This window comes from Caloenas nicobarica, chromosome 23, assembly GCF_036013445.1.
Source record: "Caloenas nicobarica isolate bCalNic1 chromosome 23, bCalNic1.hap1, whole genome shotgun sequence".
Classification (NCBI taxonomy): domain Eukaryota; kingdom Metazoa; phylum Chordata; class Aves; order Columbiformes; family Columbidae; genus Caloenas; species Caloenas nicobarica.
Genome location: NC_088267.1, coordinates 5612001 through 5639950, shown reverse-complemented (window position 1 = coordinate 5639950; position 27950 = coordinate 5612001). Strand labels below are relative to the sequence as shown.

The window sequence follows — 27950 nt, the reverse complement described above, 5'->3', positions numbered from 1 at the left end:
ACATGAATAATATCAAGGACAATGATTGTCTTATTAAAGCTCCATTTTATATAAAGGAAAAAACCATACATTAAACAGGCATGAGGAACATTGCAGAGAATGTGCAGCTGGAGGAAACCTCCAGTGAGTGAGAACTGCAGCCACAGCCAACGCCCAGTTCCTGACAGGTGGTGGGTGCTCGATTCTTAGCATCGGTGCTTTGATAAATAGACCTTTTGAATGCTAAATAAAATACATTATCTTATACAAGGACTATTAATGAGACATGAAATTACTGGCAAGAAATTAAGGCCATTCTGTCATGCAACTGTGGGAATAATTCGTGAGTGAAGAAATAGCATCCATGACCGAGGGGTCTGATCGCTGACCACGGCTCCATCCTGCAGCGGTACCGGGACAACGCCTTTTACCACGGTGATTCAACAACCTCCTAAACGCTGACAACTTGGAAACGTTAATCAGCTGATCCTCAGTAGCTCTGTACCGTACTCAGAACAGGGAAAGAACTGGACGTTTGACATAATTTATACTGGAAATGGTAACTAGTTCTAGTGTAACAAGACCATTATAAGTTAATGCTTCACTTGAACCTAAGGAAAACTGAAGGTAGAAAGAATGTCATCCAGCAGCACTCGTTGCGCTCTTCAGAAGATCCCTATCAACAATCAACATCAAAATACAGGTGGAAAAGAATTTCCACCTTCTTAAAAAGTTTTTTTCTTAAATATAACAATACATGGAAAACACATCAAATCCGTCAGGTCTTTCCTAAGTAAGTGTCCGGTGCAGAAACATTTTCTAATTAATAAAAGAGGCAAAAGGCTCAATCCTTAGGAAGGCAGCTACTGTGGAGAAAATTCTGGACGCATAACACTTTTGCTTACGGAGGTTAATGACAGTGACATCATTTCTCCTTCAGGGCCAGATCTTCATCCTTTAGGGCAAATTTTCTTCTCAGAACTTCGGCTATAAGAACGGCTGGGTCTTCCTCCTTCATTGAAGTTCGGTTTCTACACAAAAGACGAGCACAGTGCATTAGTAAAGCAACGTCCCAAAACTGATGGTTTACAGCTCTGGTTAGAGTGTTTTAAGTATTTTCCAGCTCTTATCATCAGCTTTTCTCACAAGTGGAGGAGGTGCAAGAACAACAACAAAAAGTAGCTAAAAATTCAGACCTTGCATGTTGGCTTAGAAACCCTGGAGCTCATTTGGTGGATCAAGGGCTATCCTGAAAAATCCCAGCATCAAAGCTCTTCATAATTTTTATTCAACTGTGTTAATAACAAGTCAAATAAAACTTTGTTCATTATTTACAGCCTATATCCCTTCACTATAAAGGTACAAGTGACGTGCTGTTTGAGTAGTTCACAGTAGTTACACATGCCCATTATGGATGTGTAACACTGCACTGACAGTCTGGATGCAAGCCGAACATATTTCTCTCATTTGACTATATAATTTTTTCAGTGCTGAGAATTTAACTTCTCTTAAACTGAATTAGGCATAGGAATTGTCAACAGTCATCATACAACATGTTATTTTTTGGCCGAGAATCTTAAAACATAACAGCTACATAGATCTTCAGGCTGAAAAATGTGGCAACTGAACTTTGTAATTGTGATTGCACATGAAGGCAGCACAGTGAACATTTTTAATGTTAGTGTAACTGCTTTATCCGCTGGGCAGAATCCTGTCTCAGCCGTGCAGCAGCTTGAGGTGTTCTCATGATCCAGGTGTAAACTCATCATGAGACAAGTGAAACTCCCTCTGCCCACCCTCAGAGCTGGGCCAGATGCAAAAGCTGAGAAGCTGAAAAGCTCCGGGGGTTAATCCTGAATGTGCCACAGCTGCTGAGCTGCGGCACAACAGTGGAAGCGGCAGCACGTGCAGCCGCTGCGGGCACAGAGAGCAGCGTGACCCTCGCTCTGAGCGCTGCCAAGACACACAGTTCTGCTTTTCATCGGGGCAAACACAAGGGTTTTTTCAGGTGAACAACTTGAAACAGCCAAATATTGCGCTAATCGGTTTAAGTTCCCTTCCAGTGCTTTCTATCCAGGCGGGTAAGCCACCAGTTAAAAAAGAAAACCCTCAGAAACATGAAGCGTTAGCAAATTCTGCTCTAAACAGATATTTCTGCCCCTGTGAATCATGACTATAGAGCAACACCAGCAATGTCCAATGTCTACAATGATTAGACAATAGAAAAGATAAAAATCAAGAGAATTCAGGAAGCACTTACAAGTCCTTGCTCTGCTTCATCCTATGAATGTCTTTCAGAATTCCCATCATGTCCGCAAAGCTGCTGGCCTTGGAGAGAGACACAGAATCCTCCTCGTCGGGATCCTTTGGGTCGGGTTTGAAACACTCGGAGGTTGCAGAACAAAGCAGGGAGACCGACGGGAGCTCGGGGCTTTCCAGTTCTGCCTCCTCCTCCGTGATATCGCTAATGACAAAGGAAGTTGTGGATTGGAAAGAGGGTCCAAAACAGGGTAAAGGAGAAGATGCGTTTGAACTTCCTGGAGATAGTAAATCTGGTGTTAATGAAGAAGCAGCTGGAAAAGAAAATAAAACAAAAAATACAGGTGGAACCACTCGCCTTTCTCTTCCTTTCAGGCTCCTTCCCCAGAACCCTTATGCCTCGTGAAAATGGGATTGATTTGCTCACGCTTTGAACTGCAGGGAGGATAAGAACAGCTATAGGAATTCCAAGTGTTACTAAGTGAAAATGAATTGGATATTTCCAGTGTAAAACACTACGGGAAAACAACCAAAACCCTAGAAAAATGCTTAGTGAACATCTTGCAAAAACCTTCCCATACTGAAAACAAACTGTACCTTAAAGCATTAATGCCATTGGCCTCAAGAGGAAACCTGTAGATAGTTATCAATTTCCAATTAAGGGATTTCTCCAACAGTATATAATAATGCAGATTGCACAATATTTCTTTTTCGACACCAATCTTTCCACAATAAGCCTGCTAAATAGTTATCTCCTCCATCAGCTCACCGAGCTGCAGCCAAGCCCTAAATCACAGCTCCTGTTATTGACTTGGAGGACGCGAAGTCAATACGAACCGTTCTCAAATGGCAGCTGATAACAACCAGGCCCTGCTGAGCAGAGGGGGAGAGAAAAAGGTATTAAATGATTAAATCATTTCTCTCCCATCTGGATCTCTAATTTTCCTCGTTATTACTCTCCTTGAATTAAAATGGACTTTTCCAGCACACAGCTTGAGCAACTGGAGAGCTGAGACGTGGCTTTTAGTTGCGTATAAATTTACTGAAAGAAACGAACTGGGGTTCAGCCAGGCTCTGCCCCAAATACCTTATTTGCTACAGAAATGGCACCATCGTTTTCGCAGAGGACACAAACAAACATCTCATTCCTCCCCAAATTGAGATGTAACCCGCTCACTCATGGCTGCCTTGGGGCAGGAATGGCAAGAATACACCAAATATTTTAATGAAATCAGGTGGTTGAGATGAGAACTGGCCTCCAGATCAAACACAGTCACAAAGCAGCACTTGGCATTTCTTAAAAACAAGCTGGGATCCTCCAACGAAACAGATGCAAACACAGAACCAGCACGGAGCTGACACCAACGGTGACATCTCACCAATGGGAGCCGCAGCTCTGCTGGGGAAACACCATGCGGGTCTGCTCTGTGCGGAGGAAACGACGCGGTTCACTGACTCAGCCCTTCTCCTGCAAAAAACCCCAAACTCGTATTCCTACCTGACTCCGCAGCGACTATTTTAGCTATCTGGCTCCGGAGGTGACTCAGCTCATCCTGGAGCTCTGTCGTTCGGCTCAGTGCCGGTAAACCAGGTTTCTTCAGGGCGAGCAACTTCTCTTCCTGCTTCCTCAGGTTGGGGACCGAAGCGTTTCGCTGTATAACAGTGAAGGGACTTGGCTTCCACTTGTGCTTCAGTGGGCGAGTGTCGCTTCTGCGGGACAAAAACCTGTTGTCATTTACAAGGTGCAGACCTTTCCGTGACAACAACTGCTCTGCCTCCACCTCAGCACAGCAGAAAACCTCAACACAGCAAATGGAGCCTCTGTGCACTGTGTTTGGCTGTAGGTACCACCGTACAGACGTGCCGCTGTAGCTGCTCTCTGCATGACGAGGAACAGAAAGCCTGTCACCAAAACCATGACCCAACAGCACAAGGTGGGGTGGGAGGACACAGGGACAGGAGTCCGGGCACTCACACAGTTTCAGGTCATTTTTCTCCTGGTGACGGTGTCTCCAGGGTGTGCACAAGAAATGTCACCTACCCCTTAACTTCTGCCTCTGATTTCAAAGTCCGTTTGATCTTTCACAAGATCCCAACTGCTGTCACCCTGCTGCATGGACACAAGTTCAACTGACCAGAACCAAACTCCCAGTTACGGACCAGTGACACAAACAGGAAACCAACCTGACCCTGGCGTATGTTTCCTCCTCATCTGCTGCGATCCACACGATGTCTGCCAAGGTGGGGACTGGAGGGATGTCATTTAAATAGAGCTCCGAAACATTTGGTAGAACCTAAAAAGAAGAAAGTGGCGGTAAGGAGAGCGTGGTCCTGTGTCCTGGGGCCGCCCCACATATGCTGAACCGGCTGTCAGGGCCTTTCCAGTCGGCAGCTGTGTCTGTCAGGGAACAGATTGCCCGAGCTTATGGAATTATTGGGTATTCTGCTGCTTATAGAACTCTGGAAACTGCTTATTTGGCACTCACTAGCATAAGTGGGTTTGCTTGGTGTAACTTCTGCAAGCTGTGAACCTTTGAACTTTCTGCTCGGTGAAGTAAAAAAGGCCACGGAGCTGGAAGACAAGGGGAGCTGCACCCCTGGAGAAAAGTGATGGAACTAAACAAGGTCTAACAAAAGAATGTTTTGGCTGTTACCAAAGAGCTTATTTTCTCCAGCTGCGGGTGCAAAACAGCAACCGCAGGAACTCCTCTAACACCGACACGTGGCAGCAGCACCACTCGGCTCACGGAATCGCGGCGCTGCCGCTGTCGGCTTCTGTGCGTCCCGGGTGTCGCTGCACTGAGCGGGACAGCGATGGGACACCCGACACCTGCAGCACTTTGTCGCTGCGTGTCCCAGAGCTGCCCTTGAGATTAACCAGCGACAAGTTTCCACGAGCCCTGTTCTGCTGTTTAGGAAACGGGCCCAGAGGGCAGGTGGCTGCTGGAGGTCACACAACGAACACGGGTTCAGCAGCTCCACATTTGTGTCTCCTCTCGCTTGCTAATCCGGCCCACAGACACTATTTTAGGGGGTTGTCCTCAAGTTGCCAATGATCACTTACAAGAACAGAATTTTTTAAAAAAGAAATTAAAAAAAAAAATCTTACTGCTATACAAGTTTTGTGAATACAACTCTGCAGACACGTTTGGCTGACAGAACAGTGATTTGTGAGGTGCCTTGTCTTGCTCGGGAACAGCCGTGTCCCCTGTGTGATCACCAACGCGCTCACCTCGAAGGTCGCTCGGGGACAGGGCTTCAACGGGAGGTTTGAGCCAATCCTCCTGACAACACTGCGTGTGGAGCCGTGGGGCTTGTTCTGCCAGATGGGGATCGTCTACAAGAAGCCACGTCATATAATTAATATTTCAAGTCAGTTGCCCTTCTTAAAATGCATTAAATTGGAAATTGTCCTATACAATCCACCCAAGAGCTCTGATCTGAGTTTTTATTTGTTGAGTGATACTTTTAATCAGCAACCTCCTAATAAGTAAGGTCCCAATTCCCTAGAGCCGTGTTTCAGCTGAACATACGTGACGGCCGGGCAGTGACTATGGGGCATTTTAAACACGGGTTTAGTGTTTTCAGGATGAAAACGTGTATCACGTGAGGGGCCCAGGAGAAAAACGAAATCAGCAGAAAGTCTCGTTTAAAGGGACGCTCTGGCTTCCACGTGATGTTTAACACGCGCGGCCCCGGTCGGGCTGTGACGTTTGCGGGAGGCCGGGGAAGCGCCAGGTCCCTCCAGGTCCCGCCAGGGAACACCCCGGCCGGGGTGTCAGAAACACCAAACGTTCTGGCGACCTCTGGATCCTTGCGAAGCGGATCCCAAAGCTGAACCGCTCTCTCTGTTCACCACCGGCCTTCTGCACGTTTTACGGCTCTTGTGACAGGGAATAATACAGTGACAAACGGGGACCCAAACGGCTTCTATCGCCCAGTCCCCCAAAAAATCCATTTATTTATTTACTGCCGGAGCCTGTTACACACACAGCGCCTGAGCTCCGTTTTTACGCAGTGAGATTTAAAATTCCTGATGTGTTTTTTTTCAACTGGATGTGTGAGCTGGGGGTGCCCGTGCTGCTGTGGGGCCCGGGGGGTGGGGGGTCCGGGGTGCCACTCACCGGCTCCGCTGCCATCTCCGGCTCGGGGGCTCAGCGCTGCCGGCGGCCGCGGCTCATCCCACCACGCTCCGTTCTCACTGCGGGACACACGGACTCGCTGCGGGCCCCGCCGCCACCGCGCACCCCGAGCCCCCCGCCCGCGGCCACGCCGTCCCCACCCCATCCCCATCCCCATCCCCACCGGCCGGTTCGCGGTCCCGCGTCCCCCGACCCCCCCGCCCCGCTCCCCGGTACCTGAGCGGCCGCAGCGCAGCGCGGCCCTCCCGGCCCCTCCGCCGCCATCCCCCGGAAGCAGAACCCGCCCCCTGCGCTTCCGGTTCCGCAGGCGCCGGGAGGGTGGCATGAAGGTGACAGCGCCCGAACCCGTTCAGAGAATCCCAGAATGTCAGGGGTTGGAAGGACCCTCGAAAGCTCATCCAGTCCAATCCCCCGCCGGAGCAGGAACACCCAGATGAGGTTACACAGGAAGGTGTCCAGGCGGGTTGCAATGTGCAGAGAAGGAGACTCCACAACCTCCCTGGGCAGCCTGGGCCAGGCTCTGGCACCTTCACCGGGAACAAGTTTCTTCTCATATTTAAGCGGAACCTCCTGTGTTCCAGTTTGCACCCATTGCTCCCTGTCCTATCACTGGTTGTCACCCAGAAGAGCCTGGCTCCATCCTCCTGACACTCCCCCTTTCCATGTTGATCACCATGAATGAGTCACCCCTCAGTCTCCTCTTCTCCAGCTCAGAGCCCCAGCTCCTCAGCCTTTCCTCACACGGGAGATGCTCCACTCCCTTCAGCATCTTCGTGGCTGCGCTGGACTCTCTCCAGCAGTTCCCTGTCCTGCTGGAACCGAGGGGCCCACAACTGGACACACGTTCACACCGAGCGCTTCCCACCCCCTCCCGCTCCCCCAAACCGCCCCGTCCCCCCCTTGGCGGTGAAACACGGAGGAGGCCGAGCTGGTTCCAGGGACGGGTTTTACCGATGCAGCTACAGCACCGACCCACGCGGGGCTGATCGACCCGCTCCCCCCGCCCCTCGGTGACGAACATCAGCCCTGGCCCGATGGGTTTGGGACCAGAGCGTCACACAGCACCGGGGGTGGGGGGGAGCAGCACCTTGCCCCCCCCGGCACCACTAACCTGGTGGAAAATCTAAGTTACAAAGAGGAGACAAAGAGCTTGGCACCCATGAGTAAAAGCTTCACCAGGCTCTGCCCGGAGCCTGCCAGCGGCGGGTCAATTAGCTTTGCTGTTAATGGGGTAACGGGGGAATGCAGTTGGGTCCTCTGGGACCCCCCAGAGCTGGGGGGGCTGTTGTGGCTCTGCTCAGACAAACCCCCCGGCCCTGAGCTCACGGGAGGTGCCTCCGGGCAGGGGCTGTGAAAGCCCAAAAAACAAAAAAAAGGGATTTTCAGGGATCCCCAAGGTTTTGTGGGACCCAAAGCCCGGCACAGGGACGGGCCCCGCTGGAGTCGGCCCTGCCGGGGAGCTCCGGATCTGCAGGATCACACAGCATCAATTTGCTGGTTTTCCCAAAGCTTGAAAGACAAAAAGCAACAAACCCCACTGAGCTGCTGCCCGTCAGCCCCTGCTGCTGCAAACCGAGGGGAGGAAAACAGGGAAGGGCAGGGGGAAGGAACTTTCCATCCTGGCACAACTGACAGATGTCGCTTCAACGTCCGAAGCCCCTGAGCGAGGGGCTGCAGCAAAAATAACTCGAGTGAAGCTTTAAAAAGCCAGAAGGGCAGAGGGACGCTGGAGCTGAGCTGCCCAAGGAGCCGGGAAGGCAACACTCGCTCTCTGCCGCCGTCGGCTTGGGCCAAAGCCCCAAGAGGGACGAGAACAAAGTCCCTGAAGGGACGAGGCCACTGGTGCAACAGGAGCTCGGTCTCAAACGCTGCCCAGAGCTTTTGGCACCTTCCGCAGCTGCCAGACCCGAGCCCGCCGCTGCCGCAGGGCCCTCGGAGTGCGGGAAAAGTGCAGAGCTAGTGCATAGTTATAAAGGCGTTACTGAGAAACATCCCAGGGGTAATTAATCTCCCTAGAGCCATTAGTGAAGCGGTGGTGGTCCAGCTAAGCTCAGGCTCCAGCCACAAGGACAGGCAGGAGGGCTGGGGTGGGGACAGAGGCATCACCACCCCCAGGTTCCTCCCAGGAATGAAAATATCCCTTCCAAAAAAACAGGCTTTTCCCCATCATTTGATTTGGTCCAACAAAATTGTGCTTCAGAGAGCAGAAAAAGCATCACCAGCCACAGCTGTCTACAGCCGTCTAGCGAAGATGCTTTGTCTCCTCACTATCTACAGGAATATGCTTTAAAACCCGTTCCGTTTAACTTTTCCCTCTCCAAATTACGCTCACCCTGTAGCCAGGCGTTGGTACAGGGCAGGAGCTGCTGCTCAGCGTAGCTGCAGATAAGGGCCGATGGCTTCTGCCTGAACAATTTCTTTGGAAAAATCTCCTGAAAACTTCTTTCCTACTGCTGCCTTTTTGAACTGCTCCATTCTCAGGCAGTTAACGCTGAACCTCCCGTTCCCAAAGGGAACTTTGTCGTGGTTCATCGTTCTGTGCGACCAGGAAGCTCGAAGCCAACAGGGCCGGAGCGTTTCAGCAGCTCCGAGGAGATGCTGGGAGAACAAAGCGGGGACACTGCCCAGTGCCGTGGCCTGGAGCGCACTGGTTCTGCACTGGTGGGGCTAATGGGGGCTCTGGTCCCTCATCCTCCTGAGTTAACCCAGGCCTGAGCTCTCTGAGTGGCACCAAACCTCTCAGGCCCTCGTCTCCATTCCTAATTTCACTGTGCCAACCTCAGCGCCTCCCTTGGACATGACGAACCTGAATGAGTGAGAACCGCTTGCCCAGCATGTCATCCAGGGCGCTGGGAGGGCTCCGGAGCTCAGGCCGCTGGTTCGAACCTCCTATTGTCACACTGTCAATAAATGCCACCATGAGGAGGTGGCACCCGAGCCCTGGGGCAGCTCAGAGCTTCCCCCGTGCTGGATTCTGCGCCTTCGCCCGTGGGCACAGGCGCTCACCGCGATCGTTCGGTCCTAGAGGTGATTCCACACAGGCCAGTCCTTCAGATCTGGGGTGTCCGGTGACGCTTGGTGCAGCTGTGACAAGAGTTTCACCACAGAGTCTAAGCAGGAGCTGGAAAAAGATGAGGGCGAGTGGCGAACCGAGGCGTATGCACCAAGAATGTTTATAAATTCAAGTATTTTCGTGCCTGTAAAAATCTGCCTGAACTCAAACGGGCGGGTTACGTAAACTGGTATCGCTTGCAACTGCAACATCCTGAGCAAAGCCCCAGTTCTGGGATTGTCTGCATCTTAACATCAATGTCTTGCCGTGAAGATGAGGAAGGATTTCTGTAATTAAAATAGATCTCTGAAGTCTTTGGCCATCTCCGTGGGGCATTCCGGTGCCTCTGGTTTTAGGTCTGCAGGTACGGTTTTGCCCTTTGCAGTCCTTCCTTCAAGAACTGGAGGTAAGTTGCAGTGGAAGGGTCTTCAAAATTGCTTGAAAAACTAAAGATGCTGCTTTCAACATCTTCAGGCTTCATAGAAGTGATGTCCAGGAAGTAGTTGGCGTTGATATGGTGAACCTGGGGAAGAAAACAGATGAGGAGACCATAAGGGCCAGAACAATTGCCCATCCGCTGCCTTGGCCTCTATCCAAGACACAGGTGACAATTTAATGAATCGCTAACACTTTGCAAATGCTAATTCAGCATCCGGGATTCAGGTTTGTATTTTACAGCCAGAGAAACGCGTGAAAGACAACGGGCTGTTTCTTCCCCCAGGACCTCTGACCCCTCGCTGCTGTTGTTTTGTCTCTGAATAAAAAAAGACATTTATTTCAAATTTCTCGGTAGAGCTGCCGTCTGTCTGCCACAGCACCCCTGGGAGCAGAGCACCCTGAGGGACTGTGGCCCCAAAACAGCTCCGGGAGCCAGGGAGGGGCTGGGGGAGCAACCACACGTGTCAGTGTCTGCAGGTGACACATTCTGACGGGCACCTGGCCCCCCGAGGGGTGAGGACGTACCACCGTGCCGTTGGGGAGGCAGATGATCATCTCCACGGGGAAGTTGTATTTCTCCAGGTGCAGAGCAGCCAGCTTGCTGTAGAACTCATTCTCTCTGCTGCTCTGTAAGGAGACCCCAAAGAAACAACGTATGAACACCCCAAAACCAGCAGAACAGCGCAGGAGTACACCCAACGCGGCGGGGAGAAAACAGCGGCTTTGCAGCGTGGTGGTTACTGGTTCCATTCTCACCATCTGCTTTACTGTTCCCCTTCAGTCTCCTTCTCACTTCTCAGCTGTAATTTTCTCCCCAAACAATAAAATCCCCCCATCTCTGGCAGTTCCCAGCACACCAACAGCCCGATCCCAGCTCTGCCAAAGTCTCCAGCTCTGCGACTGACCCCAGCTGACAATGCAGGCCCAGACACGGGCTCCTAAGTGGGGAAAGGTGCAACCAGGACACTCAGGGTTCAGACGGTATTTGGCTGCTCCCTGGCTTATGGAGAAGTGAGTTTGTTGATGGCTCAAATGGCCTCGGGCAGAGTGACCTCGCAGCAAAGCGTCTGCTTTAGCTGTTAATATTGGCACCACGACAGAGCGCAGGGGTCACGGTGCCGTTTTCTCAGCCTGCCTCCAGCTGCTGTTTGCTTGGCCCCTGCGATCACCAGGACACGGAGGGATTTCGGTTCCATGAAATCCCGTTCTGGCACAGGCGTGAACTCCCGCTGGCACCCCCGTTCCAAGCGCCATCCATGCTCAGATATGGCTGCAACACTCACCTGCAGCTCCTCCAGCTCCTTTACCAGCGACCAGCTGCTCACGAAGCTCTCGTTCAGCAGGGCGAGGATGGGCGAACTTTCCAGGACAGTCTCCCGGAGAGTTCGCCCCGAACCTGGTGCAGGAGAGAAACAGACAGCGGTTCGCCCTGTGTCCTGAATTGACTGTTGTCACATTTGATGCCACCGGCTCACAGAATCCCAGAATGTCAGGGGTTGGAAGGGACCTCGAAAGCTCATCCAGTCCAACCCCCCGCCGGAGCAGGAACACCCAGATGAGGTTACACAGGAAGGTGTCCAGGCGGGTTGGAATGTCTGCAGAGAAGGAGACGCCACAACCTCCCTGGGCAGCCTGGGCCAGGCTCTGGCACCCTCACTGGGAAGAAGTTTCTTCTCATCTTTAAGTGGAACTTCCTGTGTTCCAGTTTGCACCCATTGCCCCTTGTCCTATCACTGGTTGTCACCCAGAAGAGCCTGGCTCCATCCTCCTGACACTCCTCCTTTCCATATTGATCCCCATGAATGAGTCACCCCTCAGTCTCCTCTTCTCCAGCTCAGAGCCCCAGCTCCTCAGCCTTTCCTCACACGGGAGATGCTCCACTCCCTCCAGCATCTTCGTGGCTGCGCTGGACTCCCTCCAGCAGTTCCCTGTCCTTCTGGAGCTGAGGGGCCCAGAACTGGACACAACATTCCAGATGAGGTCTCCCCAGGGCAGAGCAGAGGGGCAGGAGAACCTCTCTGACCTACTGACCACCCCCTTCTAATCCCCGCCCAGGTACCATTGGCCTTCGTGGCCACAAGGGCCCAGTGCTGGCTCATGGTCACCCTGCTGTCCCCCAGGACCCCCAGGCTCCCCCCTGCCCAGCCCATCCCATCCCCTTTTTTCTCCCTTCTTAGCAGTTTTCCACAGCTTATTGTTTCCTGTGTGTGCCGCTGGCAGAGCAGGTCTAGCAGAGCAGACCACGGCCACCTGCAAGGCCACAGAAGGACCAGGACAAGCTGCCAAAGAGGCCGGCTGGCACAGTGCATTTAGGAAAGGATGACGCCCTGCAGATCCACCGAGTGCCGAGCAGAGCCCACACATGCTGGAAGGTTTTTAAGTGCAGACAGGACTGAAGATACCTGCCCCTCTCCCACCTGTCACTCCTGCTCAACATGGGACCCAAGTTCTTAGGCGCTGGGGGGAAACAGCTACACATCAGTCGGCACAACCTCAAGCCCACATCTGGCTCTGGCTTCTGTGCCAGGTGTCAGGGACAGAGCGGAGAGCAGCGTCCCCTTCTCCCCGCAGATGCTGCCCCTGTGCAAGCAGACAGATGGGAAGGGACAGACCAAACCCCGCATCCACCTCGACAGAGGCACTTGAATTATCGAGTTGGTCTGGGGCTTGTCTCAAACAGATCTGATCCAAGACAATTAAATTAAATGGTATTCCCTGAAAATAAAACAAACACTTTCAGAACAAATATGAGGCCTTGGTACTTATTTTAAAAATGTTCTTTAAGCTTCAACAATTGTCTGCTGCTACCCTTAGCTACAGTCACGGCGAATAAAGCTATAGCTAAATGGAAAGTTAAATGTATTCACAAGGTGTTAATGTCTTATTATTTGCAGTCTCTCAGAGAAAGCAAAAGTAACTACAAATAGCGCTATGCCAGAAATTGGTTTCTTGACCAACAATGTTGGTTCAACATGCAGAGAACTGTTCATTCTAAAGTGGTCACAGTTGTTGACAACAAGAGGCTTTGTATTTTAATATGGCACGCCTTTTGGTCCACGTGAAAACAAGTTTGAATGTTAAATATTTTCTCACACTTTGGAGTTACTGTTGCTCTTCCCTTTTCCTTTAGGTCAACATATGGTTCACGGCAATACTGTACAGGTCTAAAATCTCTTTACAGGAAGTAGTCTGGGGTGCGACCAAAGCTCTGATCAGTTTTTCTCCACTTCCAGCCCTTTTCTATTCAGCATCCTCAGGGTCAAAACACGTAACACAACATTTACCGCTGGCTGGTGAGCAGCTCCCTGCCCCCAGCTCTTCCCAGAGCCCGAGCGGGCACGTCGGTCCTCACCTCAGCAGGACTGGTCGTCCAGGGCACCCCACAGCAGGATGGAGTGCACCAGCTTCTTCTCTGCTTTCGCTCTCTCAAAAGCTTGTGTGAAGGGAAGATAGGAGACCTGGAGGGAGAGAGATGGCTTGAGAAACAGACGCGGAACAGCGCGTCTCAAACACAAGCAGGGGCTGAAGGAGCCAGACCTGCCACATCCCACGGGTGGCACACAGGGTTGATTCTGCAGTAGCTCCTGCAGTTTAAAGCAAGTGACAACTGCGGTGCAACCCCCAGGGACGTCTTCATCTCCCGGTGAGATTGTCGCAAGCTCCTCACAGCACACGGGCTGTTAGAGGCACCTGCAGAGCCCCATCTTCACTCACTGCAGAGAGCATCTGCACAACTGCGGGCACGCTGCCTGCAAACGCACCGCGGCAGCCACGGAAATCTGGCCTGGAGATATTTACTACAAAACCTCACTGGAATGGCCTAAAAACTGGCTGTGAGGGACCCTGCATAGAGACTGATCCAATCGCTCAAAGGAAGGGAACTTTATTAACATCTTGGCAGCTCAAAGGGACATTTGTAAGCTCAGGCACACGGAGGCTGCCATTGAAACGTGTCCCTTCGGCCAAGGAAGCAGTGACAGGCAGTGGCCATCTGCTCCACAGGCTACCGGCATGTTAAATAGTTTGGGTCACCCGATGCTATAAATCTGTGTCTCGCTGCGGGATGCAGAGGCACAGGCGGATTGTGTGTTTCCTGCTGATAAGGAAAGCTCGGTCCAAAGGTAGCTGAACGCTGCAAAAGTAACGCCAGAGGAAAACCATTTGTGAGCAGCGCGATTACCCGCTTCGTTCAGAAACTGCGTCAGCAGCTGCTGATAAGAGGAGGGAAAGATGAGCCGACATTTACAATACAAGCCCAGGACACACGACATCCAGGCTTTGCTGCTGCCTGAGCTGCTGTGTGACTCCAAACGGCCTTTCAGTGATGCTGTACAGCTCATCTGGGAACTGGAATTCCATCAAACCGCACACGCTGGGCTGGGAGACCCTCACACTACTCTGGTCAGGTTGTGGCCTTTGGTTTCTGCTGGATGTCTCAGCTGGAGATGACCTGCCCTAATGTGCCAGGGAGGAGCTCGGCCGCTTCCTCACCTTCTTAAACGGATACATGGCAACCTCCAGCTTCCGGGCGGCCTCTTCCCAGGGGATTTCCCGCTGCCAGGTTATCTCTTCGAACACGAACTGAATGGGCTCCCCCGAGGGATCCCGGCTGTCGATCACATTCCCGTTCTCATCGTGGATCACAGAGGGGACTGAAGGCCCCGTCGATTCCAGCTCCATCTGCAGAACAGGCTGAGAGTTGGACACTGCAGACATCCCACTCCTGGTTCTTCTGCGCTCCAGGACAGGATAAAGATACAAAAGACGACTGTGCAGCTTCTAACAAAGATACAGATTGATCTATTGTCTCCTGGAGCTGCACGTTACCAGTTGCAGGTGTGTTTTATTGGGGAATAGCAACTTCATTTCCTTCACTTATTGTCTGACTGTGCTCGCTAGATGGGAAATGCGTGAGATCTGTTCACTCCGCATTCCCACCATCCCAGCAGAGATTTTTGACCCTGGGACACCAAATCCTCAAAACGATTTGGACCCGCAGGGCCAGCTTGAAGCTCTTGCTGAAACCACCAGCACGGCCCTTTCACAGCCCCTGGCTCCCACAAGAGGGTGCAACAGGGAAAGCTGTTCAGGAGCTTCCCTGTACGTCCACGTTCTGCTACATCTGAAATTATTCTCTAAGTCTCTTTTCCTGGCTTTTGGCAACTAAAAAGAAACATGAATCTAGTTGAGGAGAAAATCGGACTGTTAAATTCAGGCATTCAAAATCCTGCCTTATGTTTCCTGTCCCAAGAGCTGGGATTACCACAAAATAAAGAAATAACCTCACGCAGTTTCTAAATTCAGATGCGCTGTTGTTTGCACAGCCCTCTGGGCTCAGGGCCTGAGTTCAGCTCCGAATCTTCCCCCACTGCCTGCCAGACAACTTTTTAAAAATGGAAAAAGTCACAGGACTCCAGGAACTTATGATTCAACCCACACAGAGGGAGAAAAAAAAAATATCACAAGAACTAGCAACAGGGAGGCACACTGCTGCAGAGGATGTACATAGATGACATGCATCCAGAGATCATGTTGTTATATTGAAGCGTTCAAGAGAAAGCTCTAACCAACAGGGATTACTGACGTTATACAGCGTAAATCCCTGTGAGATGCTGCTGAGAGCGACTACGGACCTGAGGGAGGTAACCGATGTCCACTTCCATGTTGCTGCTCTCGCTCGCCCCATACAGCCACTCCATGTCGACGTTCAGAGACCTGCAAGGTGAACCCGCTACGGTCAGAATCCCCCCAGGCCAAAGCTGTGTACGGAAACCCCGAACGAACGAGAACATCCAGTGCTCCTCTTGCAGGGTCAGCACTGAAGTCTCTGGATCCTTGGAGACCAACTGTGCTGCCTGCACAAGACCAGAAACACCAGATTCTTGCTGGATCAGGGCCCGGGCACCCACCCACCACTCTGGGCAAACACGCTGACACCTTTGAGCTCTGTAAAAGGGAGGGGGAAGCCTCTTTGCTCCCCCTCCCTTCCCAGCACTTCACTTACACGTTCCGATCCTGCTTAACTTTTAAAAGTGGTTTTTTGGAAGCAAAAGGCTTTTGTAAGGAGCTGCTGGCAGGGCCATAAGCGTCTGCTTGCTGTAACAAATGTGCTGACAGAGCTGTAGGGGCTGAGTCGCCAGGGTAATGTTGTAATAGAATTTTCACTCCAGCCGTCATGGGCAAAGAGATTTGAAGCTTCTTTCCCCTGAAACGGTTCCAGCGGCTTGCTGGAGAGCAGGAATGAGCCAGGGCGAAGCTGTGCACACAATACCTCAACTGGTGAGACATAGAGCAAAAAGTATGTTGAAGCAGGAGCACCAGGCTTTGCTGAACTTTGCTGCTTTGAGCGAGGCATTGGGGTTGCTAGATGCCCCTAGACCTGTTAATAAACAGCTATTCCTGAAAAATTGCATCAGAACCAGTGCAGGGAGCAAGTGTGGGTAGAGAATTGAGGACGTGATGGCCGTGATGACCGCTGGCAGGGAAGGATGCGTGGGGAAAAGAGATAAGCGAACAGAACTGGCCTGCCCAAAGCTGAGGCTGCAGATCTGCCTTCCCTGCATAGGCCAGGATGTCCAGACACCACAAGGGACAGAGTTGTCACTGCACTTATATCCTCACACAAAAAAAGCCACCAGCACAGCCCTAGTCCTGTGAAGAACAGGATCCCAGAGCCCCTGCATTCCTCTGGGCTTCATTTACAACAGTCCTCAAGTCTGTTCAGCACCCAGGAAGGGAGAGAAGCGGCTGTACCTGTTGTTAGGGACAAAGAGCTTAAACTCTCGGACGTGGGAGGAATCCTTGGAGAGGATGATGTGACCTGTGAACTGGCCCGGGGAAAACCAGAAAGGGAAGCGCGGTGGCTCGTTCAGCTGGAACTCAGCGTGGATTCTGCAATGAGAAAGGAGCCATCAGCTGCAGTGCCGGGAGGAGAGAACGAATCCCGCAATGCAGATGACAGCAGGGAGAAGTCATCTCCAGGCACCACAAATTATGAAGCTAAATTGGGGCAGACGTTCAGTTCAAAAAGCTTTTTGGGTCACACAATGAAGAGGGTAAAAGATCGGAGCAGATCCCCTGGGTCAGGATCATCTCCAATGTCGATGCCTTTTAGAACTGGGCAGTAAGTGTCCACGCAGGAAGGATGAATTAAATTATCACTCCTTGAAACATGGGAACAGACCAAGACCCCTTCAACCTCCTTTCCACTTTATCAGGCAAATACAAACTGTGTAACGCTCCCAATAAAAGAACAGAACAATTCCACAGACCCTCCCCCTCGGAAAGGCACTTCATCCCCTAATTAAACAAAAACTAACTAATTTCTTGCTAATCAGACCATCCCCTTTCAGCCAGCGATAGCTCCAAACCCAGGGCAATGGAGAACGGCTGCTGCGCTGCACCCGGGCAACAGTCCCTGCCCCACCAGGGTCTCGGTGACACTGGGAGTATGGGTGGCCTCTCAGGCGTCACCAGTGTCACGCACAGGCGAGAGCTGGCTGTGAACCACCCTCTCCCTCCAACGGCTTCGCCTCCCTCCCAGCCAGGACACATCTCATCTTGCTTGGGCACACAACTGCACGTGCAACGACACCCACACCCTCTGTTGCAGGCTCAGAGCAGCTTCTCTGCTTCCCTGGGACATGGAACAAAGTCACGAGTGTCCCCGCTCCCCCTCCGAACACCCCAAACCCGTGGCCTTACCTGAAGGCGATGGTGTAGTAGAAGGTGCTGATGGCCTGGATACAGGCCACCGCGCCCTGCGGAGCAAAGCGCGTTTTGACGAAGGGGCGTGGGTGGAACATGCTCAAAAGCTTGTGGATTATGATCTAGGGAAAGGATTGTTAAGAGAGTAAAAATGAGAACGGTTCCCCCACTGCAGGTCAGCTGCAGCTCCAAAGTGACCCTCTGCCAAGTCAGGAAGGGAAGAGAACTGCTATGACCTCAAAATTAGCTCAGAGACCTACCTAGCCACGAAACAAGGAGATAAAGCAAGAGACCGCTTTTAAAAATAAATCCATCTTCCACGCTTTTTATGCTATTTCCACTCTTTGCAAGTTTTCATCATCCCAGTCAGGTGAATGTCTGAGTACGGTAAACTGATCTACGAGCCTGCCTCCATCAATACTGCTTAAGACTGTGAAAGTGTGGATTTGGGATCAATAAATGCGCCAGGCTGTGAAGGTATATCAACTGTGTGATCGCTAACACCCACCCGGCACGCCGGGGAAGGCCATGGACACGCCGGGCTTTACAAACCACAGAGACACAGCGTTTCGCTTGCCAATGAAACACTCACCTCTGGGCAGGACCTGGTAAAGACCAGCCTAAAAAACCAAACACTTAAATGAAGCAAGATGAAGTTACTCAAATCAGGCTCATCTGGCCATGACAGACACCCAGAGCTGTTGTCTGCTCTTGCTTTTATCTCCAGTTTAGGAGACGGTGCACTTGGCTGTATGATACAGCCTTTTTCCTCCCTTAGAAAGACCAGCGAGACAAAATGCAACAGCTTGTCTGCTCTAGGGACATCTTTGACTCACCTGGGCTCCAGGGCAGAATGATTACACAAACTACCTCTCACATATATAGAAATTAAGTTTCATATCTCACCTCTTTACCCTTGGGAGGTGGAGGGTAAAATCTGTTGTTGGAAAGATACCCAGTGAAGATGTTGAGTTCACTGGGAATTATCCACCAGGGATCCCCGAGCTCCAGTTTATTCTTTGGAGGAAGAAAGGCTTTGAACTGTCTGGCCAGCATCACACTCATCGGGGCTGCCGGGGCAGTCCAGTTCCGCAGCCCAGACAGAGCAACATGAGAAATCTGTGAAAAAAAGACACTATCAGAGCCTAGACCGGACTTTTCAAACACGCGGTAATGCTGATGGATGTCAGTAGGCTTTGAAGAAGGGGGGAAAAAAAAATATTTTAAATTCTTCCTGCCACCACCAAATAGTTCTGCAACTTTTGATTATGTGAGTAATAGGAAATGGGAGAGGGGGGAACAGACCACATAACACCACCGCTTCTGGACGTGGCTCCAGCAGAGCCACCTCTAATGTTTGCTTCAAGTTTCCCAGAAGTGTGTTAATTGGGGCACAGCGCTGCTGCATGCGCTGAAAACAATGGGACGCGGCAGCAAGCGGCGAGTTTCCTCGTCAAAGCAAATCCCAGGGGCTCCAGCGAGACCATCTTCCCAACACGCCAGCTCTTATTCCAGCTGATGCTACCAGCCCGTAGGATATGTTTATACCAGAATTTCTGGCCGTACACATCCTGCGTGATACCTACTCCCAAGAAACCATCCTTGCTCTTCGTCATTGTTTCCATGACCAACGGCTGGAATTTAGCCACAATGGACAATGTCTCCCCGCTTGGATCGGGCGTCTCCTCCTCTTCGAACTCCGAGATGGGAGCAACCCCTAGACAAAGGGAGAGGAATTTAAGCAGCTGTTTCTCCTCCCTCCCCTTCTAAGCAATTATAAAGTTATTACACATTTATCCTGGCAAATCCAGGAGCACCAGGAGGTTCCCAGCTGTCCCTCCATTGTGTGCAGTGGCAGAACTCAGGCCGGCCCCAGAGACCGGCTTCGGCTGCACGAATTAAAGGGGAGCCCTCCTTGTAGTGGCTGAGGGATCAGAACACGCTTTAGCCAACTCATTCCAGCACAAGCAAACAACTGTCTGTGTTTCGACTGTACCATAAGCTGTCCTGTATATTATCATCACCACACTTCTTCCTGCTTGGCACCAAGAGACATTTGCTATGCGCTGATACGTCTCCAAACACGATCTCTCGCAGTTGGTATCGGAGAGGGGCGGCTGCAGCTGCAGGAGTGTGCGAATGAAGCGCTGAGGCTCGCTAATAGTTTTGGCGTAGTCTGGGCTGAGCGGCGTTTGTTGCATTCACCCATCCCAAATCCCCTTTAAGCTCCACACAAAGTAACTGATGTGCTTTGCTAGTCCAGCAATGGGATCTTCCCTCGTGTAAAAACTCTCCTTTGTGAAAGGGATGTCTAGTGCTTAAGCTTTTTCAGAAACATGGGGAGCTTATCAGCCTCTTTGCATGTAAATAAGGCCCAAAACAGCACCCACAAAAAAATAAAGACACGAATAAAAACTTTTGAGTGCGTTATGTGTGGCTTTTGCTCCGTCTGCGCAGAGATAGCTCTGCAAGGTGGATACCTACCTGTCAGCTTCTCAGCTATCGGCTTGAACTCTTCTGGACTGAGGTACAGATCGTTGTTGGTGTCCAGAGACGAGAACAGAAACAGCCCCTCGCTTCCCAAAGACTTCAGGGCCAGCTCCTAGTTTGGGAAGAGGAAACAAGTGAGATTTCCTTCCAACTTCTTGCAGAGATTCACTCCGGCCCCTCTCAGCTTCAGAGTTAATTTGCATTCTTCCCAGCACACAAACACAGCCATCAAATGGAAAGATTAACGCCCCTTGGCAGGATTTTGTGCTATTTACAACATGGATCGGTGTCCAGGAACTGTTGGCATGAGCATATCAAAACCGCATCTGGTTGAGTGATTCAAACTGAATCATTTGCTCAGAGTCGGCCCCAAAGTCTTTTGTCAGAAAAAAATTCCAACTTTTTCCAGATAGTTAGTCCTAAACCTGCAGATATTCACAGCACCTGGAGATGGGTATTTCTGTAATCAATTGACGTGCAGTGAAACAAAGGCAGCCAAATACGTGATCATCCACATTACAAAAACACAAAGGAAATGAGCTGAGCCCTTGTAACTCTGCAGAAAGCAACTGAGCCACAAACCCCACCGGTGTTCTCCAGAAACTTCTGCAAGATCCCAGCCACCCTGTGCCTCAGTTTCTCCCTCCGCTAAGCCCACGGGGAGATCACCCGGTGGAAAACACACCCAAACGCAACATCTCCCTCGGTGCAGCCCCAGAAAGGCTCTGGATGCTTCCAGTCGTTTCCACTCGGCGCTGAAGGGAAAGGGAACAACTTGGAGGCAGAAGGAGAGAGCTCCAAGAAAAAGAGAGACATACAGCAAATCAGACAAGCCACGTCCCCGGTGCCCCATCATCCGGGGCAGCTTCCCCTGCCACCCCCGCAGAAGCCTAAAGCTGCAAGGATAAATACTCTGTGTTCTGCTGTTTAATCGTGTTTATTCTCCATTGCCTGCAGCACCGTTACCATCCCCAGAGCTCCTGAACTAGTTTATTTTCCATCTGTTGCCTGCCAGCCTGAAGCAGCACTAATGCCGCCTGGAAGGCTTTGCTCCCATCAAATGCAGCAGCAAAAGCACTTAAGAGCCTTCCGGGGTGGCTTCAGGACCAAGAGAGACAGAAATAAAGACCCTGGAATACAACCCAGAGATCTGAACACAGACATGGCTGAGGAAAGGCCAAGAGGGGAGCGCGGAGGAACTACCCAGCTAAAAAAAGGAATGGGCGAGATGGTTATTGACCTGCGCACAGGAATAATCTGCTCCAGACTGCCCGTGTTCCTGGGGCTAAAACTGCCTTTGGCTGAAAGGGAACTGGTTATACCCCACATGTGGAGAAGAACGTCTGTGACTGTCTGAAACAGCAGAACATGAAGGGGGGAACACAAATGCCTGGTGTTGGATGTTAGTCCTGCTGCACTCGGCCAAAAGGGCCGATAAACATTACGTTTAAAAGAGGAGAGAGATGTCAGGGCTTGGCCTTTCACTTTCTGATAACGTTCATGTTAACGAAAGCTCCCCAGAGCTTGTGGGTTTTTTCTTTCCAATCTGGGCTTATAAGAAATAAAAAGCTCCTGTTTGTGCCAGAGGAGTAAGACTGAGCTTATTTTGGTCTTGTTTTGTAGAGGAGGAGAGTCGTGGTTTTCACAAAGAGTTTTCTTCTCCCACCTGCTTGTGGGTTGTTTAGCTAAATAAACATTTCCATGGAGAGAGGCAAGACATATGTTTTAAGCAAGACAAAGGCAAAATAAACCCCTTGGGCTGTTGCCGGTTTGCCGTCGTCTCCCGCAAAGCCCAGGAAAGACAAACCCTCCAGCAGATCCAGCTTGGGGCAGGTCCTGAACCTTCTGCCCCTGCCAGAATTCTTCTAATTCACTGGTTTGAGCCATTTTCCCCTTTTTGCAATGCAAAAAGAGACAAAGAGAAGAGGCATCCTTTAAAAACATTCATGTTTTTGCTATAGAAATATTGAGAAGTCTTTTCCGCAAACCTTTGGAGGTGTTCAAGGATGCACATGAAGTGAAGGGCCAGGAGAGTACGATCTTTAACAGACACGTGTTCTCCTGAGCATGCGACAGGCATTGGAATTACAGAGATTACAATCAAAACCAATGTACATCAGCCCAATTTAAAAAAAAACAAAACAACAAAAGCCCTGAAAAAAGCCTCTTTCCCATTTTTCAGCTCACATTCTCCATTCTTTTGCTGCTCCCAGAGTCAAGGCACACCAGGCTTAAATTTCTAGTCTGAAAATAAAACAAACCTGAAAAAAAAGCCTCAGCCCCATGGCCACCTCAAGTCCAGTGGCCACCAAGGCCTGGTGGTCACCTTGGTCTGGCCACAGCCAACTCAGCTCCACTGGCCACCTATGTGTGGTGGTCTCCTCAGCCCGGCAGCGGCCACCTCAAACCCAGTGGCCACCTCAACCACCAGTGGCCACCAAAAACAGCGAGTCACCTCAACCGCTGCCTGGCCGTCACCTCAGCCTGGCCACAGCCACCTCAAGCCCAGTAGCCACCAATACCTGGTGCTCCCATTAGCCCAGCAGTGGCCACCTATGTGTGGTGGTCTCCCAAGCCCTGCAGTGGCCGCCTCAAACCCAGCAGCCACCTCAGCCACCAGCAGCCACCTCAAAGCCTGTGGCCACCACTGTGTGACAGTCCCCTCAGCCCAGCAGCGGCCACCTCAACCCGTGTGGCCACCGCTGCCTGGAAGTCACCTCAACCCCAGTGGCCACTTCAGCCCCAATGGCCACCGATACCTGGCGGTCCCCTCAGCCCACCAACAGCCACCTCAAGCCCAGTAGCCACCAACACCTGGTGCTCCCTTTAGCCCAGCAGTGGCCACCTCAAAGCCTGTGGCCCCCTGTGTGTGGTGGTCTCCTGAGCCCTGCAGTGGCCACCTCAGCCACCTCAAACCCTGTGGCCACCACTGTGTGATGGTCCCCTCAGCCCAGCAGCGGCCACCTCAACCCGTGGCCACCTCAGCCCTGATGGCCACAGATACCTGGCGGTCCCCTCAGCCCCGACGGCCACCAATACACGGCAGTCCCCTCAGCCTGGTGGTCGCCACCTCAACCCGTGGCCATCTCAGCCACAATGGCCACGACTGCCTGGTGGTCCCGTCAGCCCCGATGGACACTGATACATGATGGTCCCCTCAGCCTGGTGGTCGCCACCTCAGCCTGTGGCCACCTCAGCCCCGATGGACACCGATACACGGCAGTCCCCTCAGCCTGGTGGTCACCACCTCAACCCATGGCCACCTCAGCCACAATGGCCACCGATACCTGGTGGTCCCCTCAGCCTGGTGGTCGCCACCTCAACCCGTGGCCACCTCAGCCACAATGGCCACCGATACCTGGTGGTCCCCTCAGCCACAATGGCCACCATTGCCTGGCAGTCCCCTCAGCCTGGTGGTCGCCACCTCAACCCGTGGCCACCTCAGCCCCGATGGCCACCGATACCTGGTGGTCCCCTCAGCCTGGTGGTCGCCACCTCAACCCGTGGCCACCTCAGCCCCGATGGCCACCGACACCTGGTGGTCCCGTCAGCCCCGATGGCCACCGATACCTGGTGGTCCCGTCAGCCCCGATGGCCACCGACACCTGGTGGTCCCGTCAGCCCCGATGGCCACCGATACCTGGTGGTCCCGTCAGCCCCGATGGCCACCGACACCTGGTGGTCCCGTCAGCCCCGATGGCCACCGATACCTGGCGGTCCCCTCAGCCTGGTGGTCGCCACCTCAACCCGTGGCCGCCTCAGCCACAATGGCCACCACTGCCTGGTGGTCCCGTCAGCCCCGATGGCCACCGACACACGGCGGTCCGCTCAGCCTGGTGGTCGCCACCTCAGCCCCGGTAACCCCTCAACTCCCTCAGCCGCCGCCGCCCCGGCCCCCCGAGCAGCGCGGACCCGCCATTTCCTCCCTCCCTCCCTCCGCGCGGGGCAGCGCGGCCTCAGAACCGCCGCCCCCCGCTCCTCCTCCTCTCCCCGCCGCCCCCCGCCCTTCCCCGTTACCTGCTGCCGGGCCGCCTCGCCATCCCGGTAATACTTGACGGCGACCAGCGCTGCCAGAGCGGCCACGGCCAGAGCCAAGCGCGGAGGGGCCGCGCCGGGCCCCGCCATGAGCCGCCGGGTTCAGCGCCGCCGGGTTCAGCGCCGCCGCTCCGCCATGGCCGCGCCGGCCGGGGGAGGCGTCAGGCGGGCAGCGCCGGCGAGGAGGGGCCGGGGCCGGGGCCGGGGCCGGGGCCGTCCCCGCGGGGCCCGGAGCGGGGAGGGGGGTCGGTCGGGGCCTCTCCCCCGCGTCCGGCCACTCTCCCCCGTCCCGGCCCCGCAGAAACCTCCACGCGAGGAAAAAAAAAAAACCCTTTTTGCCCTTAAATTTATCCGCTGCAGGGACTCTTAGAGGAGTCCCGCCCGCCTCTTCAGCAATCCCATCGCTTTCTGTGGTGTTTTTGCTCTTAATTATCGATGGGAGGGTGGCATGTCCCCTTCCAGTAATTCCCAAAGTGGTCTTTGGTGCTCAATCCTGGCAAAAAGAGCCGCGTCCTGCTCCTCTACTTGGTTTCAACTCGCCGAAATGTCTATTTTTTAAAAACCCCAGATATTAGCAGTCTGACTGGCAGTGATTTCAGTAGGTTTAAGCGGCAGGATCGCAGGGATGGGAATGATTTTGCAGCCCCGGGGTGATGATTCTCATCTGCAGCCTCGGCCTCCCACCACGTCACGATCCCCAAATTTCGAGTCACTGCTTGCATCACCCCATGATTCGAGTATTTTTTATTTTTTTTTTTTTAATTTTCTACGATCCTTTACCACACCCCAAACTTCCCCACGTTCCCTGGGTTCTCGTGCCCTTCAGATTTTCTGCGCGGTTGTCGCATCGCTCCTCAGCAGTGGCTTGGCCAAGAGATGTATCTATTTAGTCATTTTAATCTTTCCTTATAAATCAGCCTCCCGCTCCTCCTTACACGCCATCCTGCACGGCCGCTGAAATCCCCCGGTCGCTGGGGGAGATTTAGTGCCATTTTCTGCTGCTGCAGGGCTTGCAAGATAAAAAACCACACTGTGCATTTTCTTGCAGGTTACAGCAAGCAAGATTGGACGGACCCGGGCGGTGAAGGGAGATACAAGCTTCTCCCAGGGGCTTGGGCACTGTTCCTCTCGCTGCCATCGATCCCCATGTAGCCCTTGACGTTTGTCTTGCAGTGATGGTGGCAACAAGCTGGAGAACACGGCAACGGAATAAATACTAGGGTATTTGTAACCCGTTACACCTGCACGGCCAAGGGAGGAAGGAGAAGGTTCCTTCTGCCAGCTCCGCCATAAAAGAACGTTCACAAAACTCTGCCCCTGCTCGTCGCTCTCCACCTCCCCATCCGTCAAAGAACCGGAGCATGGGCCGTGGGGAGGAGATGGAAGGAACTGAATTAACAGAGCGTTGAAATCACGTCTGGGAGCAGAGACAAGTGTGAAGGAGTTAAGCGCTCGAGCACTTGAAGCAGATGTGCTTTAAAACTTCCCGGACTCATTAGGTTGGGCAGTGAGGTGTGGAGAGCTTTTGCTTACCTCAAATAACCTAGCGAGTGTGGTTAGAGTGCCAAATGTAACAAGACGAGATAGCTTTGAAGCAGGATAAATGTACTTGGGTGTCTGACAAGTGAGCGAGAGCAAGAGGTGATATGAGATGACAAAGCCTGCAGACACCGAGATGGAGAGGGAGACCTGACAGAGTGGCTTACGGAGCCAAAAGATACCGTTTAGAGAGAGGCAGAGCGGCTCATTTTACAGCTGAACCATTTCCAGCATCATCAGCGACCATATAAAGATGACAAACGGATAAATTATTTGATAGGGAAAAGAAATGAAAGACAAAAGGTGAAATAATTCAAGGTATCTGCTGGGAACTAACCCTCCTCAAAGGAGGAAAAAACCAACAACTGGCTCTGCGCTGCTGGTTCTCAAGATTACAGATTACAGCGCTCAGAAGAATTTTAAATATCCAGACAGATGCTGTGTGGCTCACCCAGGTATATTTGTATCAAAGGAAATCCTCATGATGACAACAAGGAAAATTTACACCAAAAAATCTCACCTGGCAGGAAAAACTATCCCAGATTTCCCCTTTGCCACCAGGGAGGCTGAAAATAAGAAAAATAGTGAGAAATTGGTAGCAGGGATGAAAAGCTTGGAGCGATGTTTTTTGCAGCAGAGGATGGATTTTCCATATGTTGGAGTACATGCAGTAACTCCATGTTCCAGGGCAGGAGGTTGTAAGAGCAGAGAGACCCTGTCCTTGTTTAAATTGATGGCCCCATTTGCACAGCCTGAAACCTCGGCCCGTTTTAAAGCCGGAGCGATCACGGCGTAACTGAAGGCGGCGTTAAAATCTGAGCTCTGTGCACAAATGGAGAAAGCACCTGGAAACAGAAACCCCTGAGGAAGCAAGTCCCGTCCAGACTGAGGCCCAAACCCATTAATCCTCTGGAAAACAGTCAGGAACACGGAGTATCCGCGTCTGGTTTCACACGGGGCTTTGCAAAGGGGGCAAGAAACCCAGAGGTGTGTTCACTGCAGAGGAGGGACTTGCACCCTGTGCTGTGACAAAGCTTCACGGCCACAGAAAACACACAGTTCACCTGGAAAAAGAATGGCCAGCAAAGGCTGAGCAGCGAAATGCCATTTGATGGAGACATTTCGAAGCAGAACATTTTGAGGAGCAAGAGCCAATGGCCACCGAATTCCCCTGGGTTTGCGTTCCTAACTCCCCCCCAGCCTTTCTTATTCCGTAGGAAACAATTGAATCCAGTAGGTTGCACAGTTCTGACCCTCGCTGGCTCTTGCTAAACAAAAGCATTTACAGCGCAGGGGGGTTTTATTGGGAGAATTCCTTAGCACGGCACGATACCTGTTTGAGGCTCCACAGGGAATGAAGCCAAAGACCCGAACGTGACGAGAAGTAACTGCTGGAACTTTGAAAGTGCGAGCGCTGGGAGCCAGCGCGCGATGCATCACATCTGAAACAATCGGATAAACAGATGAGATCAAAATGTATGTGGAAAAACACTATGACTGCCAGGCTTTTAAATTCAATAACCAATTCTGCTGAAAGCCTTCCAAGGGAATTTAATATCGCCGTAAAAAATGAAGTGTGGGTTACAAAAAGATGCATTTGTTTTCTGGATAGTTTTGTCTTATCTCCTCGCATGGTCAGGTGGCAACAGTCACACGTTCTACAAGTGATGGTTATTAGTTTTCATCTCTACCACTAACACAACTTCCTTTTAGCAGAACTTCATTCACAGGAAATTCCTCCCAATATAAAATAGGGCCACATGTTCTGATGGTGTAAATTAACACAGGCATGTTCTGATGGTGTAAATTAACACAGTAATCACAGCCTCTGAATTTGAATGTAACAGTGGAAATGGGAGATCACCGAGGCTGGTCATATTTCATGGTGAGGTGACTCAAAAATAGAAAAAAATCATCATAAATCAACAAGAGAACTCCCACCGGTGTCCCACATGCCTGAGACTGAAAGGCAGGAAAGCAGCTCAAACACACACCTTCCATTAGGTGTTTAAACCCAAACCTCTGGTGCAAACATAACACCCCTTTTATTTAGATACTCAGAGTATGAAAACAAAGGGGTTCCCATCTGGACGAATGGAAGAAGTCCCACCGAGCAGGAACTACAGAGGTGGGACAAGATAAAAGGTGAAATCCCAGAGCTCCCCGAGCCGAGGGCTCCGCTCGAGCAGGAGCAGCCACGGCTCAGGGTGTGCAGAGCAGCGAGGAAAGAGCAGAAGATTTCGAGACGCCAACAGGACAAACATTTCTGTTACCTGCATTGCCGTAGGACACAGAAATCCCAGCGGTGG

The 27950-nt window shown here is 52.0% G+C and overlaps 2 protein-coding genes across 2 annotated transcripts; both read right to left on the bottom strand.

The window, feature by feature from the left end:
- Window positions 1-25: 25 nt before the first annotated feature.
- MTFR1L (mitochondrial fission regulator 1 like) lies at window positions 26-6652 on the bottom strand. Its single transcript, XM_065650566.1, has 7 exons — window positions 6597-6652; window positions 6363-6439; window positions 5471-5575; window positions 4423-4532; window positions 3737-3948; window positions 2240-2552; window positions 26-1010 (listed from the first exon to the last, which is right to left on the bottom strand). The coding sequence occupies exons 2-7, from the start codon at window positions 6375-6377 to the stop codon at window positions 905-907; spliced, it is 861 nt and encodes a 286-aa protein (XP_065506638.1). The 5' UTR covers window positions 6378-6439; window positions 6597-6652; the 3' UTR covers window positions 26-904.
- A 666-nt stretch (window positions 6653-7318) lies between these two features.
- On the bottom strand, window positions 7319-24242 carry SELENON (selenoprotein N). Its single transcript, XM_065650761.1, has 12 exons — window positions 24085-24242; window positions 20062-20179; window positions 19164-19294; window positions 18484-18696; window positions 17575-17699; window positions 16624-16761; window positions 15504-15585; window positions 14362-14550; window positions 13223-13328; window positions 11154-11266; window positions 10396-10497; window positions 7319-9955 (listed from the first exon to the last, which is right to left on the bottom strand). The coding sequence occupies exons 1-12, from the start codon at window positions 24190-24192 to the stop codon at window positions 9785-9787; spliced, it is 1596 nt and encodes a 531-aa protein (XP_065506833.1). The 5' UTR covers window positions 24193-24242; the 3' UTR covers window positions 7319-9784.
- Between the last annotated feature and the right edge of the window lie 3708 nt (window positions 24243-27950).